The sequence below is a fragment of the Pseudonaja textilis genome, chromosome 3 (genome assembly GCF_049901715.1).
Source record: "Pseudonaja textilis isolate UNSWEBS1 chromosome 3, rPseTex1.2, whole genome shotgun sequence".
Taxonomy (NCBI): domain Eukaryota; kingdom Metazoa; phylum Chordata; class Lepidosauria; order Squamata; family Elapidae; genus Pseudonaja; species Pseudonaja textilis.
In genome coordinates this window covers 161,920,807-161,936,280 of record NC_141992.1, presented here as the reverse complement: position 1 = coordinate 161,936,280, position 15,474 = coordinate 161,920,807, and the positions used below count along the sequence as shown (strand labels likewise).

General features: G+C 36.9%; 1 protein-coding gene across 2 annotated transcripts; it reads left to right on the top strand.

Moving 5' to 3' along the window:
• The first annotated feature begins 1,584 nt into the window (after positions 1-1,584).
• LOC113435416 (DGAT1/2-independent enzyme synthesizing storage lipids-like) lies at positions 1,585-15,360 on the top strand. Of its 2 annotated transcripts, XM_087928726.1 has the most exons (7): positions 1,585-1,867; positions 4,460-4,627; positions 9,545-9,738; positions 11,265-11,329; positions 12,692-12,699; positions 13,740-13,870; positions 13,959-15,360. In XM_087928726.1, exons 1-7 carry the CDS (start codon positions 1,612-1,614, stop codon positions 14,058-14,060), a joined length of 924 nt encoding a protein of 307 aa, XP_087784852.1. In that variant the 5' UTR covers positions 1,585-1,611; the 3' UTR covers positions 14,061-15,360. The 2 variants fall into 2 exon arrangements, with proteins under 2 accessions (XP_087784852.1, XP_087784851.1); XM_087928725.1 differs by lacking the exon at positions 12,692-12,699 and having other exon boundaries at positions 11,265-11,345; positions 13,751-13,870.
• Positions 15,361-15,474: the final 114 nt, after the last annotated feature.

Here is a 15,474-nt window from a genome sequence, read left to right as displayed (position 1 = left end):
GTAAAAAATGCAAAACACCTCCAGCTCTCTTCCCCCCACAATTACCCCTCCCCCGTTGCTAATGACAGCCGAAAGAAGTAAGCCTAGTAGTAGAGATACTAAGGGAGAAATAAAGGATAATAGTTGGGGTACCCGAAGAGATCTTGAGGCTGACATAATCATATATAGAAATGCATCATAGGCCCTACATTAACTTGTACATGCAGTCCTTGTTATTCAAACATTCTACTTCTCTGCTCTCCCATGTCCTGTATTTGCTTATGCACTTGTATAAAAGTACAACCCTTTTTCCATCAGACAGGATCTCAATGCAGTTATACATGGCCACTCTCAGTAGGGAAAAAATCTCAGAGCTTACCACATAACATCAGAGTGTATTATGCTAAGGGAAACTATGTTCTTATTCTTGCAGTGTTTATTGTAAACAAGTCTCCACATTGTTCTGATAATAGATCAAGTGATCTCACACATCAATAATTGCAGGTTCCGTTTCTGCAGGATTTTCAAGAATGTAATCCCTGTAGATAATAAGGCTTGGGTGTACTGCAATTGTAGATTATGGTATTATAAGTGTTAATACTACTCTAATTTCTAAAACTATGTGATAGCTTTCTTTCTAAATGAGTTCTGAAGTTTCCAATCAAGGTCAGAATTTGTGGAATTTGTCAAGAAAATATTTCCTTTTCTTCTGAAAACACTTTGAATGTATAAAATTTCATAGAAAAGAGTGAAAATTTGAAAACTCAGATTATAACAAGACAAGGAGCTTATTGAAACAAATTAACATAACAATGTAAACAAAAATGATGCTGTGAAAAGAAGAGAACTTAATTTTAAGGATTGTTAGTTATGAAGCTAAAAACCATCATACCATCATGGAATCCCAGAATGCTGTGTACAGAATTATTTTCCCAAGGAGGAAAAGTTTCATTTCTGGCTCTTTAGAGAAAAGTGTGAAAGAAGATACGATAATGGTATGTAAAATTATGTAGGATGTGAAAAAGGTTTTGAGGATTATAGAATTACAGAATCTTTAGCCTATGAGCTAAATATTTTCTACTGCTTTCGAATATAAGGTGCTAGTTCCTCTAATAGACTGTAAGGGGTTAGATGAAAACATATGGTCACTTTTCATGATATTTGAAGGAACTTACTCATTTGAAGTACTGTACATTGTAAAAAAGCCAAACTCAAAAGCTCTGAGTCCTGCAGCTGCCCTCCTCTGTCCTGTAACCCAGAAATGATTTCAAATTACTGCAGGCAATTATATATTGAATATAACTGACTACAAGAGGAAAGCTATTGCAAATATGGCCATTGGCCTCCCTGCAGGTTCATGGTAAACTTATATGGAACTGAGTTTATTTGTTTTCTGACTCATGTGGAAGCCAGCATGAAATCTTGAGAAATTGCACTCGCAAGATTTGAACTATTTTCACAGATAATTGCTGTCATTTTGCAGGAAGGAAGGCAGTATTCCTAAACTTTATATTGCAAGATTTGTGGCAGATCAATATTTATATTGGATATTGTTAATCTTATATTGTTCTTTGATTTCCCCCCCCCCTTCTCTTCAGAAAATAAACAACATCATATTTCGTACTGGTACTTATGAACTCCACAATAAGTCTGCCATACATAAATGGAGAATGGCTTCCCATGTGCTTGGAGAAATATTTTATTTCCGCAGTCTTATGGCCCTCAGTGGCATTAATGGCAATTCCAATTTGGATTTTTTTCTATATCTACCTATCTGTTTTCATTGTCCTGCTTTGTAAGATGTGTAGTAAAAGTAAAGAAGAGGCCCAAAGAAGCTACTATTTTATTTTGGGACATCTTTGGAACTTCTTTGGAAAAATATGGCATGGTAAGAAATATTTATTCTTCTGGGTTTGCTTCTTCTGGGGAAAAGGTCTTATTTCTGATGTTTATATTTGCCACCAAACATTTCTTAAATTCATTGAAATATGAATACTGGGGTTTGAGTTCAGATAAGTCTGCTTTAAGTTCTGTAATCTATCTATATGTTCACTACCCATATTTAAATATCACATTTAAATGACTTATTAATTAGATAAGCTACTGCATTAACTAGTTTCTACTGTCCTGAGCTACTGCTTCAGCAAAATAATAATCATAACTAAAATATTTAGCAAAACATAATCTAGTATTAATTACATGTTATTCAGGAGATCTTTGTCTGGATACCCTGATTTAATTGAATGGTAATAATAGGTGCTGGCTTGATTAGTTAGAGTAAAAACAGGTATTTCTATTGTCTACACAATACAGGTGTATCTTGAAAAATTAGAATATCGTACAAAAGTTCATTTATTTCAGTAAAGCAACTTAAAAGGTGAAACTAATAGATGAGATAGACTCGTAACACGCAAAGCAAGTTAGTTCAAGCCGTGATTTGTTATAATTGAGATGATTATGTCTTACAGCTCATGAAAACCCCAAATCCACAATCTCAGAAAATTACAATATTGTGAAAAGGTTCAATATTCTAGGCTCAAAGTGTCCCTAGTTTTGAGCCTAGAGCTCTAATCAGCTAATTAAGCCATAACACCTGCAAAGGATTCCTGAGTCTTTAAATGGTCTCTCAGTCTGGTTCAGTAGGAATCACAATCATGGGAAAGACTGCTGACCTGACAGTTGTGCAGAAAACCATTATTGACACGCTCCTTAAGGAGGGAAAGCCTCAAAAAGTCATTGCAAAATAAGTTGGATGTTCCCAAAGCACATTAATAGAAAGTTATGTGGAAGGGAAAAGTGTAGAAGAAAAAGTTGCACAAGCAGCAGCCTGGAGAGGATTGTCAGGAAAAGGCCATTCAAAAGTGTTGGGGACTTTCAAAAGGAGTAGACTGAAGCTGGAGTCAGTGCATCAAGAGCCACCACACACAGACGGATCCTGGACATGGGCTTCAAATGTCGTATTCCTCTTGTCAAGCTGCTCCTGAACAACAAACAATGTCAGAAGTGTCTTACCTGGGCTAAAGAAAAACAGAACTGGTCAGTTGCTCAGTGGTTTAAAGTCCTCTTTTCTGATGAGAGCAACTTTTGCATCTCATTTGGAAACCAAGGACCCAGAATCTGGGGGAAGAATGGAGAGGCGCACACTGCAAGATGCAAGTCCAGTGTGAAGTTTCCACAGTTTGTGTTGAGCCATATTATCTGCTGGTGTTGGTCGACTGTGCTTCATTAAGTCCAGGGTTAATGCAGCCATCTACCAGGAGATTTTGGAGCATTTCATGCTTCCTTCCGCAGACAAGCTTTATGGGGATGCTGACTTCATTTTTCAGCAGGACTTGGCACCTGCCCACACTGCCAAAAGCACCAAAACCTGGTTCAATGACCATGGGATTACTGTGCTTGATTGTCCAGCAAACTCGCCCGACCTGAACCCCATAGAAAATCTATGGGGCGTTGCCAAGAAAAAATGAGAGTCATAAGACTGAACAATGCAGAAGAGCTGAAGGCTGCTATTGAAGAATTCTGGTCTCCCCTAACACCTCAGCAGTGCCATAGGCTGATAGCTTCCTTGCCACGCCGCATTGAGGCAGTAATTGCTGCAAAAGGGGCCCAGACCAAGTACTGAGTACATATGCATGCTTCTACTTTTCAGAGGTCTGATATTGTTCTATGTACAATCCTTGTTTTATTGATTGCATGTAATATTCTAATTTTCTGAGATTGTGGATTTGGGGTTTTCATGAGCTGTAAGCCATAATCATCTCAATTATGACACATCATGGCTTGAACTATCTTGCTTTGCATGTAATGAGTCTATCTCATATATTAGTTTCACCTTTTAAGTTGCATTACTGAAATAAATGAACTTTTGCATGATATTCTAATTTTTCGAGTTTCACCTGTATATAATAGAACATAAACATGATTTTTTTATTTAAAAAAAAATACTTATAGGATCAGCTTGTTCCTCTGTCACTGATCAAACTGAAACTTGCAGAATTAATGCTTGTTGCATTAGGGCAGAGGTCCCCAACCCCCAGTCCATGGATCAGCTGTAGACCACGGCATGCCAGCAACTGTGCCATGCAAACAATTGAAACTTTTTCTATTAATATATGTCAAAATTTTGGATTCACCTTATTAATCAGCAAACGTCTAATAATTTATCTATGTGTTTTTAATAAAATTTTTAAAAAAACAGTAGAGATACTTAGAGTTAGTTATTTGGCAAGTGGAAGTATTTGGGTCATTAAATTTTCCAGTTGCCTATTCTCCATGAAACAAACGATGCACAATTTAATAATTCTATCAGACAATATAATTCTGTGCTATTTTAGTAGAAGTAGAGACTACTGTGATTTAATAATAGATCAAGCATAATTATCATCTATAGATACTTTGGAACCTCTTGGTTATAATAAAGTCACATGATGCAGTTGATTATATGAATGACAATATTCTGTTTTGCTTTGTATTAAAACAGGTTATGAATTACATGGAGTAGAAAATCTACCAGATGGACCAGGCCTGATTATTTATTATCATGCTCCATTTCCTATAGATTATATATTTTTTCTAGCAAAGATCTTTTTCCTGAAAAAGAGATTGTGTTGCTATACAGTGGTTGATCAATTTGTCTTTAAGTTGCCAGGTATTATTGCATTTATAGATATATAGTCCATCTAAAGGAGCTGACAATATATTGTCCTTCTGCTTCATTTTATTATAAAATTTATTTGCAGTAGTTCAGGCTGAAAGTATTTTTGGATTTTGGAATACATGTAAACTTGAATAACTATTTGTGGATTGTCTCACAGACATATTTTCTTTCCTGTTGAGCTCCATTTATGGAATTCTCTTTGATTAAAGTTCAAAGTTGCTCTGTTTTGAAGAAATGCCTGTTTACTTAGGCAGGCATGGGATAACAGCTGCTTTGGATGTCCTTTAAAGATGATGATGATGATACATGAAACTTAAATATGAAACTCAGTCAGCTGAACATTTAAAAATGTGCACACATATTATTGACTGGCACTGATGGTGGATGGTTGCTGCCAGAATCTTAGGTATTGACCAAGTATCTTCTTAAAATGTACGATATTCTGAGTAACGCAGTTTTTTGCAGTTCCATGGTGTTATTGCAGGAAGCTGCAATTTCTTGATGTATTTTGTAGAATACTTGGACATGGTGCCAAGTGCCCCAATGACAATGGGTATCGATGTCACATGTTTCATCCATGTATATCTCAACCTGGCCATCACGTAGATTCGATGGCCAGGTCGAGATATTTTGTGATTTTTTTTCTACTTCTTTTTCTTTGACTCTGGAGTCTCTTGGTACAGTGATATCAATACATTGTATGCTTTGATTTTCAATGACTGTGATATCTGGCATGTTGTGTTCTAAATGACGATCCGTCTGTATTCGAAAGTCCCACAAGATCTTCACCTTCTCATGTTTGACAACTTTTTCCTCTTTGTGTTCCTATGACTTTTCAGATAAAGGTAAGTTGTATTTTTTACATAATGACCAGTGGATTAGTTTAACACTCGGTCATGTCTAGCTTTGTAATCAGTTTGTGCGATTTTGCTGCACTCACATATCAAATGTTAAACAGTTTCAACTTTGTCATTGCAAAGTCAGCAGTTTGGATTGTCAATGAGTTTTTTTGTATCTTCGCTTTCATGATATTAGTTTGCAGTGCTTCTTCTTGAGCAGTGAGTATTAAACCTTCCATTTCTTTCTTGATTTAGCATTTGGCATTTAGAATTCTTTATTCGCCAAGTGTGACTGGACACACAAGGAATTTGTCTTGGTGCAAATGCTCTCAGTGTACATAAAAGAAAAGATACATTCATTAAGAGTCAAGAATCATAAGGTACAGCACTTAATAATAGTCATAGGGTACAATAGGCAATCAAATCATACTAACAGTCAATATAAATCGTAAGGATACAAGTAACAAAGTTACAGTCATACAGTCACAAGTGGGAGGGGATGGGTGATAAGGAGTGATGAAAAGATTAATAGTAATAGTTGGACAGTGTTGAAGAAATTATTTGTTTAGCAGAATGATGGCATTCAGGGAAAAACTGTCCTTATGTTTAGTTGTTCTGGTGTGCCGTGCTCTAGAGCATCATTTCCCATCTTAAGCTATGCCTATGTCAAGTAGTTATCACATTTTCCTTCAATGTTTTTTAAGTGCTATCTATGCAGAGCTTTGGTTTTTCATCTATTTCATCTATCATCTAGCTGTTTTTCCTTATATTCTGCTTCTGTTATATTCTGTTGTTTTTCATTTTCACAGCCTGCAGTAATTTTCCTGTACTTTGGTTCACATAGTTATTCAAACTTCGCTTTTCTTCTTCTACAGTTTGATGGACTTGCAGTAGCCCTCTGCCACCTATTCTTCTTGGCAGGTACAACCTGTCAATGTCACTTCGTGGATGTAAAGTGTTGTACATATTCAAAAGTTCACACATTTCCTGATCCAAATTTCCAGTTCAACCAAAGTCCAGTTGATTATTCCAGCTGGGTAGTGTATCACTGAAACTGCCCATGTATTAATGGCTTTAATCGTGTTTCCAGAATTCAGTTTTGATTTTAATATTTTGCAGACCCTCCTGATGTATTCCTTTGGACTTTTCCATTCAAGATGTTATCTGCTTCCAATATATCTAAGTATTTGTAACAGTCATCTTTTGCTAGTGCTTTCATGATGCTTCCATTTCCCAGTTCCATTCCTTCTATTTTTTCTATTTTTCCTCGCTGCATGGATAATATAGCACATTTTTTGGCCCATAGTTCATTCTGATGTCATTGCTGAACAGTTGAACTGTGTTGAGTATTGATTTAAGTTCTGTGGGACTTTTCACATCGATGTATATAGAGGGTTTATCTTGCCATGTTGGCTTGAGATTTGGTATCCAAGTTTTGTCTCTTGTAGGATTATTGTCAGTGAAATTAATGCGGTCTGGATCAGTAGTGGCAAACGTGAGTCCCCTAGAAGATTCAGTGTCAATGTTGACTCCAATTCCTCTTCGGATCTTGACTTATTATTATTGTTTTTGTTGTTAAAATCTCCATCATAAAAGTAGAAATAATAATACTGTGTTTCTCCAACAATATGGCCTCCACCAATAGGAAACCCCACCATGTTTTATTGGCATAAAATCAAATTAAGCCCCTCCCTCCAAATTAAGGCCCATATCAAACATGCAAAATAGGGGGGGAATGGCGGGGGGCTTGCCGTTAGGAAGTACTTTTGTTGCACACCCAGATATGGTGCTGCCTGCGTTGGTGGGGCACTTTATATTGGGAGACCTTCCACCAGTGCTTTCCCTTCTCCCTTGCGGCCGCGGCATTAGAACAATGCCACGGTGTTTGGCACAGCCACGTGCGGCCAGTTAGGGCTCCTCCCTGCAACCAGAGCCCTGAGGAGACACTTGGCTTCAGGCGCTCCCGTAGCCGCCTTCCCTTTGCTTTTGAAGGTAAAGCGAATTATTTTAAAAATGACACCCTACTACAACAAAGCCCTGCCCAAGAGGGCAGCCCAACCCCACGTGGGGAGGTGAATCTCCCAGGGCCTCTTCAGTTCCTCCCCGACCTCCCTACACTGCATGTCTCTGACGTGCCGGTCCCTTCAGCCCAGCGAGCTCTTCCACCTCAAAGAAAGGCAACGTAAGTGCCTGAAGCCAAGTGTCTTCTCAGGGCTCCAGTTGCAGGGAGGAGCCCTGACTGGCCGCACATGGCTGTGCCAAACGCCACGGTGTTGCTCTAACGCCACGGCAGCAAGGGAGAAGGGGAAGCAACGGTGGCCCGAACCCGAAGGTCTCCTGAACATCCAAGCTGTTGCCGCCCACCCACCCACCCGAGGATGCAAGGGGGGGAATTAAGTCACCCCCGAAAAGACGGCCTAGCCGTTTTTTCGGGGGTCAAAAAACAATAAGGCCCGGCCTTATTATGTGAGAATCACGGTAATAATAATAATAATAATAATAATAATAATAATAATAATAATAATAATAATAATAATAATAATAATAATAATACACCAGATATCACAATCATCAAAAACTGAGTGTACAATTTATTGATACCAGGAGATGCCAGAGTCAAAGAAAAAGAACTAGAATAAAAAGCACAAAATATCATGGCCTGGCAATCAAAACTATGCAATTATGGGTGAAACATGTGACGGCGATACCTATTGTCATCAGGGCACTTGGCACCATGTCCAAGACTGTTACAAAATACATCAAGAAATTGCAGCTTCCTGCAATAACATCAGCAGAACTGCAAAAAACTGCGCCACTCAGAACATCGTACATTTTAAAAAGATGCTTGGTCAATACCTAGGATGCTGGCAGTAATTCATATCAACCATTAGCACCAGTCAATTACATTTGTGATATATTTTTAAATGTTCAGTTGACTGAATTTCATGTTTAATGAATAAAAGTGTAATAATAATTGAAAGTTTAAGTTCAAAATTTAAGTTATGATTATTAGTAATAGTAGTAGTAGTAGTATTTGCATTTCTTATTTTTACCATGGGGACTTTAAAATTGTTTTCTATTCTTCTTGTACATTGCTCTGAATAGATTCAGGAGGAAAAGCAATATGAAAATAAAATTAATATTAATACAGAGGAGTTTCAATTCAGGAATCACAGTACACAGTACTCAAAGAGAGCACAATATACATAATAGATTTCTGCAAAGTAATACATTTTCACACTGAGCAAGCTACTGAAGCTATGAAAATGATTTGATTTGTTATCTCGAAAGAAAGAAGATATCAAATTTGCCTTGATAAAGCAATTTAGGTGGTGTCAGATTAATCTGAGGTCAATGCTAGGGAATTGACCCCAAGATAGGCCACTTCAACCACCTTCATGAAGCCATGTCTTCTGGAGGACTTTCAGCATGCATAGGCTAATACTAAGACAGAAGCCTTTTCCTAGCTGTCTCTGTCAGCAGCTAGCAAAGATCTATATATACATCCATACACATATATAATCATATTATAACACGTTATACATTACAATATTTATATGGGGATTATACTTTCCTATAACATAATGATTTGAAATCTTTAGGGTAGAGGAAATTTCACAACAGATTATAACTGAAGAGTTCTACTTTCTAGTCATTAGGTCTTCAAAATCTACATGTTACAGGCTTACTTTAAAATGCAGTCCAGCAAAATGCTTATATTATTAGAAACTGAAAAATAATGTTGTTGCTATTTATTAATGAATAATAAAATAAGAAAATAAGAGATTTACTGTTCAAAATGAAAACAATTCAATCTGAAATAAAACAATTCTTGGATCTTATTTTTTGTATGTTGGCTGGATGGTTTGTCATTTTCTTCCCAGCTAAAACATGTTGACCATCACTGACAAAGTTAAAAAAATAAATTAGTAGTGCTGATTGCTTTATTTCAGAAATAAAGCAATTTAGTCTTTCAAAAATATACTTTCTTATTACCTTGTTCAGCTTTCTGCTCTCAAAAATATTTTTTTAATTTTATTTTTTAATTCATTTTATTTATTTCCTTCAGGCTTAAAAATGCTTGGCAGTAAATTGAAAATGATAACTGGCTCTAAGGAAGAATGTCTTCATGCCCTGAAGAATGGCAATTGGCTGGCTATTTCACCAGGAGGAACACGAGAAGCCATCTTTAGTGATAAAACCTATAAGATGTTATGGGGTAAACGCAAAGGTTTTGCAAAAGTTGCTTTAGAAGCAAGAGTGGTAAGTCCCACTAAGTACATAGCAATAAGAATGACATATAGACTTATATACTGCTTCATAGTGCTTTACAGAACCCTATAAGTGGTTTACAGATTCAGCATATTTTCCCTCAACAACCTGGGTCCTCATTTTATTGATCTTGGAAGGATGTAAGGCTGAGACAATCAGAATCTAACTCCTGGCTGTGGGCACAGTTAGCCTGCAGTACTGCATTCTAACCACTACACCACCATGCTCGTACATGGAGAAATCACACTGTCTATTCCACAACATCCATCGGATTCCATTTTTATTAATTCCATGACAGTTATCTTATTATTTAATTTGTATCCCACCCTTATTATTTTTACAAATAACACAAGGCAACATATCCAACACATCTCCTCCCTCAACCACAGTCCTGTGAAGTGGGTTGGCTAAGAGAGTATGAGTGGCCCAAAGTCACCCACTGGATTTCATGGTTAAGCTAGAACTTGAACTCAAAGTGTCCTGCTTTCTAACTCAATGCTGTTACCACTAGACCAGGGCTGTCAAACTCATGGTCCACAGGTGTCAGGTGCTGGCCATAGCCACATGCTGGCCACGCCCATGCCCTGTTTAACGAAGGGGGGAAAAGTCATGATACATCATGTGGTGCTGCTGTGATGATGTGAGTTTGACACCCCTGCACTAGACCAAACTATTTGTAGAGTCAAGTGGCATCTAAATCAAATTAATAAATTGACAATGCATGAAAAAGACACCTATATAATGTGACTTTCCCATTCATTATCATTCTATTTGTAATCAGGGGTGGGATGCTACTGGTTCAGCTTGGTTCTATAGAACTAGTAGCTCTGAAGAGCAGCAGACATCGAACCAGTTCTGTGTTTGCTGCTGTTTTGCCCGCCCGTCCGCCCGGGCTCTTACTTGTCCTTTATTTCCTGCTTTTTCAAACTCATCTGCTTTGTGTGGCACAGCTGAGGTTGAAAAAACAGGAAAAAAAGAAGCTTTTCAAACACTGAGCACCCGTGCACAGCGCTTTTCAGCTGTCCAGGTGGCACAGCTTTTTTTTTTTACACGCGTGAGCAGCGAAACAAAACGTAATCTCCAAACCAATAGTAACATTGGTTGAATCCCATCCTTGTTTGTAATGTAGTTCTAACACACAATGCACAAACATTTGGGAGGATGATAAATTATGACTGGGACGTTCCTAGTTCAAGACTACCATCAACCATGGAAAGTCACAAAGTGACTTTGAGTCAATTATTATCTTTCAGCACCTCTATCCTATAGGGTTGTTTTTAAAGAGAGACAGACTCAAAGGAGGGGATGTTATAAATGTCACTTTAAGCTTCTGGCAGGAAGATGAGATATACATCTAATAACTTTGTAAATAAAGGACATGAGGAAGCTGCTACAGTAATTAGGAACGGGCTATATATTTACAACCAAAGAACATGTTCTTCAAATTACCAGTTATTAAAAGGAAATATTTTAAATAAATGAAGTTGATATTTGCTTCCCTTCTTCTTTTCCCTTAGCCCATAATTCCAATGTTTACAGAGAACACTCGTGAAGGTTATAAGATATTTGGACAAATAAGTAAGTTAAACATATTATATATTTTCTAAATTTATAATCTGTTTTTTAAAATAAACTATGTCGATGTTCCTAAACACTCAAATAAACAAATAGTATTTATTTTATATAAAATAAATACTTTATATTTTGTTAACTCCAACACAGTGATTTTGCAGAAAGATGGAATTTTCTACTGAGCAAGTTTTACTAATGGCTTTATTATTTATTTATTTGTTTGTTTGTTTGTTTATTTATTCCATCTCAAATGTAAGTAAGTCTGGGTAGTGTACACCAAGACTGGGAAAATAAATGTCTAAAATCATTATCAATACCCTTTCCTTATTATCAACAACAAAAATTAAAATATTAATTTCCAGTTATTTTTTTCTAATTTATCCCTCCATCTCACAAGCAAGTGACTCATGCAATTATAACATAAAAATTAAAAGCTATAAAACACAAAACAAATAAATAACAAACAAAGGGATGTTAGTAATAGTGGAACCACCTCACAAGTTCACCCATCCTCTGAGGTCTAAGCTTACTGGTACAATCCAGCATATACATAACATTTCTGATTTTATTCCACTTGACCAGTGTTTTTTTCTGCTTGTAGATTTTATTTTACTGGAAAACTGCATATTTCTAGATTATGTTGCTACTTGTATTGTCTGCAGTCTAAGAACCCACATTTTAAATAGTTTAGTATTTGAAATATGCTCACTAAGCAAGGCAGAACATACTTCTGGAAATTTTTCTAATTCTTTAGCAACATAGCTACTGAAGTTGTCTGTGTGATAAACTAATGAGATGTTAATAACTATGGTTGTGTTAAGTGCATACTTTGTCTCTGTGTCTGTATGTTTGTGTGAAGATGTCATTTAGGCTGGGTGATATGTATTGCCAGCTTAACTACATCTGTGTCTGTATGTAAAAGTCCATCAAGGTGGATGCTTTTGGGAGTGTGTCTGCTTTTGGCCTCTCCTTGTGTAAATTTTTTTTTGTTTATGTGTATACTGTGATGCATAGAATTCCACCCAGGTCACATGATCAGGAGAGAGGAAATAGGTAAGTTTAAACTGGAGCAATCAGTAGCACACCCAAGGAGTCACTTAACTGCTTATCTCCAAGGTCCGCACTGGTGGATGTTTTTCCAAAACTTTTTGTCCCAGAAAAAGGATAGCCTCTGAATCTGAACAATCTGAACAGGTCCAAACCATTTTATTGATTGATTGATTGATTGATTTGATCTGATTTGTCGATCACTTACAAGATGATAGGTATAAGAATAAACATGAGTATGAATACAGGAAATAGGTATGAATAAATTGGGACAATAGGACAGGGACGGTAGGCATGATTGTGCACTTATGCACATACCTCACAGACCTCTTAGTAATGGAGTGAGGTCAATAGTAGATAGTTTAAGGTTAAAGAAGCGGGGGTTTGAGGATGTAACAACAGAGTCAGGTAGTGCATTCCAGGCATTGATCACTCTGTTGCTGAAGTTGTACTTTCTGCAATCAAGTTTGGAGCAGTTTACATTGAGTTTGTATCTGTTGTGTGCTCTTGTATTGTCGCAGTTGAAGCTGAAGTAGATATTGACTGGTAGGACATTGTAGCAGATAATTTTGTGTACTATGCTTAAATCCAACCATAGGTGGTGTAGTTTTAGGTTGTCCAAGCCCAACATTTCAAGCCTGGTGGTGTAGGGTATTCTGTTGCAAGCAGAGGAGTGTAGTACTCTTTTCGTGAAATACTTCTGGACTCGCTCAATTGTATTAATGTCCGATTATACAGTGGGGATTCCAGACAGATGAGCTGTATTCAAGTATTGGTCTAGCAAAGGTTTTGTATGACCTAGTTAGCAATTCAATATTACTGGAGGAGAAGCTTCGTAAGATTAGATTTACAACTCTTAATGCCTTTTTGGCAACAGTGAGCTCTGGTGCTTAGGTCATTTGATATGAATACTCCAGGGTCCTTGACAAATTTTATAACTCTCTTTTCCTACTTGGCCCATCATCATAAATTTGGTTTTATTCTCTTCTGTTTTGAGAATTAATATGTCGATAGACAAATAGCCCTAAGTCTCCCTATATTTCTGACATTCCAGATGAAAAAAAATAATAAAAACAAGAAGAAATGTTTTCATATATGCAGTTATATTGTATGCTGAACATAGAATTATACAGAATGCTGATTTAATAGTTTTCACCAATGATATAATAGGCATTGATAATTTAGGAGCTGCTGTAATTTCACATCACCTTTTAAAATGTTTTTATTGAAGAAATTTTTAATGAAGTAGAAACCATAAAAGACAATAAAACCATAAAATCATATAATTTAACTTTAGAATGCCGTTTATCTGAACCTAACCTTGAAGACTGTCTTATATACTTAATATGCAACTTAATTTTCTCATCATATAGAACACTTATACGAATATGTTCGATGGCCACTAATTATTTTGTATGGAGGTTTTCCGGTGAAATGGCGTACACATATTGGAAAACCTATACCATATGATCCAAACATAACTGTGGACGAGCTGGTGAAAAAGGTAAACTGATCTATATGTGAATGTCATTAAGCAAAAGCATTCAGGGGAGTCAAGAAAAATTTACATATGTGTTTTCTTCTTCTAATAGGTACAAAATAGTTTACAGACTTTAATAGAAAAAAACCAAAAACTACCAGGAAGTATAAGAAGCGGTCTGTGGGCACGGTTTCATAACAAGAAAAATGAATAATTGCAGTGAAAATACTATGTAACAATGACAGCCTTATCCTTATTGTAATTCTATATCCTCATGCATTATTGAAATATTACTGCTCTTATAAACTTGTAAACAGTTAAAATGAAGTCTTTGATGTTGTTATATGTATTATATACGCATTTAACTAAATGGGCTCCTGGAAATCATAGTTCAGCTGGTTTTAAAGTCTTCCAGGCAACAATGCTGAAGGATTTCATTCTCCATGCCTTGGGTGAGTAATTCATTTGGGCTTGGAATCTCACAGCTTCTATGGCAAACATGGGCTTGTTGCACATGATTGTGATGACTCGGGGTATGGCACAAAGGCAACATAAGTAAGGAAAGTCCCTTTAATACCTCCAACTTTGCCCCCAATGTCCAGTTACCTTCAGCTGGAGAAAAAACTCCCAAGAACAATCTTTAAGTTGAAGAAATTCAGTCCGAAAACAAAGTACATATAAATGGTAAATAAAAATCCATACAAACCATGCTGCAGCAACTGGACAGGGCAGGATAAGGAATTGCAGACTTCAAAGACCAACAAAACACACACAGTTGGGAAGACACCAGGAACCCAGATAAGCCTCGGCAACAAAAGATAACTCATGATTTGCTCCCAACAAGTTGCTGTGCACAAGCTCCCTTTTTAAACACTGTGTTTCCAACTACAGCTAATGAAGAGAATCAGGGCCCTTTCCTCCCCCGTAAGCCACGCAACTCACATTGCTCCCTTCTCCATTCTTCCCTGCATGCCCTAGGATGAAGAGGGGGTTTCTTCCTCTGAAACCCCTCTGCCTTGCTCTAATTCTCCCCTGCTCTGCCCTTTGCCTTTCCCCAGTTTCTTCCACAGCCAAGGGAGCCACACTCCCACTCCCTGTCAGCTGCTCAGCCTCACCCTCAGAATCAGATTCTGACAGGGGCCTGACAGTGATCTTGGACCCAACACATATAATAGATATAATAATCTTTTATTAGATATTATATTATTATTAATGATATATCTTGCCTTTCCCTTAAAGCAGATGAGATATAATCTGAAGATGGAGGACATTGATATTGGTATTTGGCCACCGTTGAGTCATTATTTTGTTCATGTGCACATTGCTGCCATACTTAATCTCTGCAAGTGTGGTGTCCTTGTTAGGAAGTTTATCCCATGTGCTTGATGGAACAATTGACGTTTCTCAGGTTTATTGATTTTTTTTTCTGGAAAGAAAGTAGGCATTTGTAAAGGAGAGAGAGAATGGCCTTGAAAGACAAAAAGAAGAGCTACCACCAAGGCAAAGATCAGATGAAAGGGTCCTGATCCCTGGTCAAGAAAGTAGTTTGAAAAAAGATTTGTTTAATTAAAATGATTTTAAAACTATTAAAATTGTTAAATAATATTTCCTTTAATTGTAGTATTTTA

What these genes read in the sequence shown, in the direction of transcription:
- LOC113435416 (XM_087928726.1), top strand. Translation starts at nt 1,612, where the DNA reads ATGAACTCCACAATAAGTCTGCCATACATAAATGGAGAATGGCTTCCC. An exon ending in TTGCTTTAGAAGCAAGAGTG is followed by an intron (nt 9,739 to 11,264) that starts GTAAGTCCCACT and finishes CTTTTCCCTTAG; the next exon opens with CCCATAATTCCAATGTTTAC. An exon ending in TGGACGAGCTGGTGAAAAAG is followed by an intron (nt 13,871 to 13,958) that starts GTAAACTGATCT and finishes TTCTTCTAATAG; the next exon opens with GTACAAAATAGTTTACAGAC.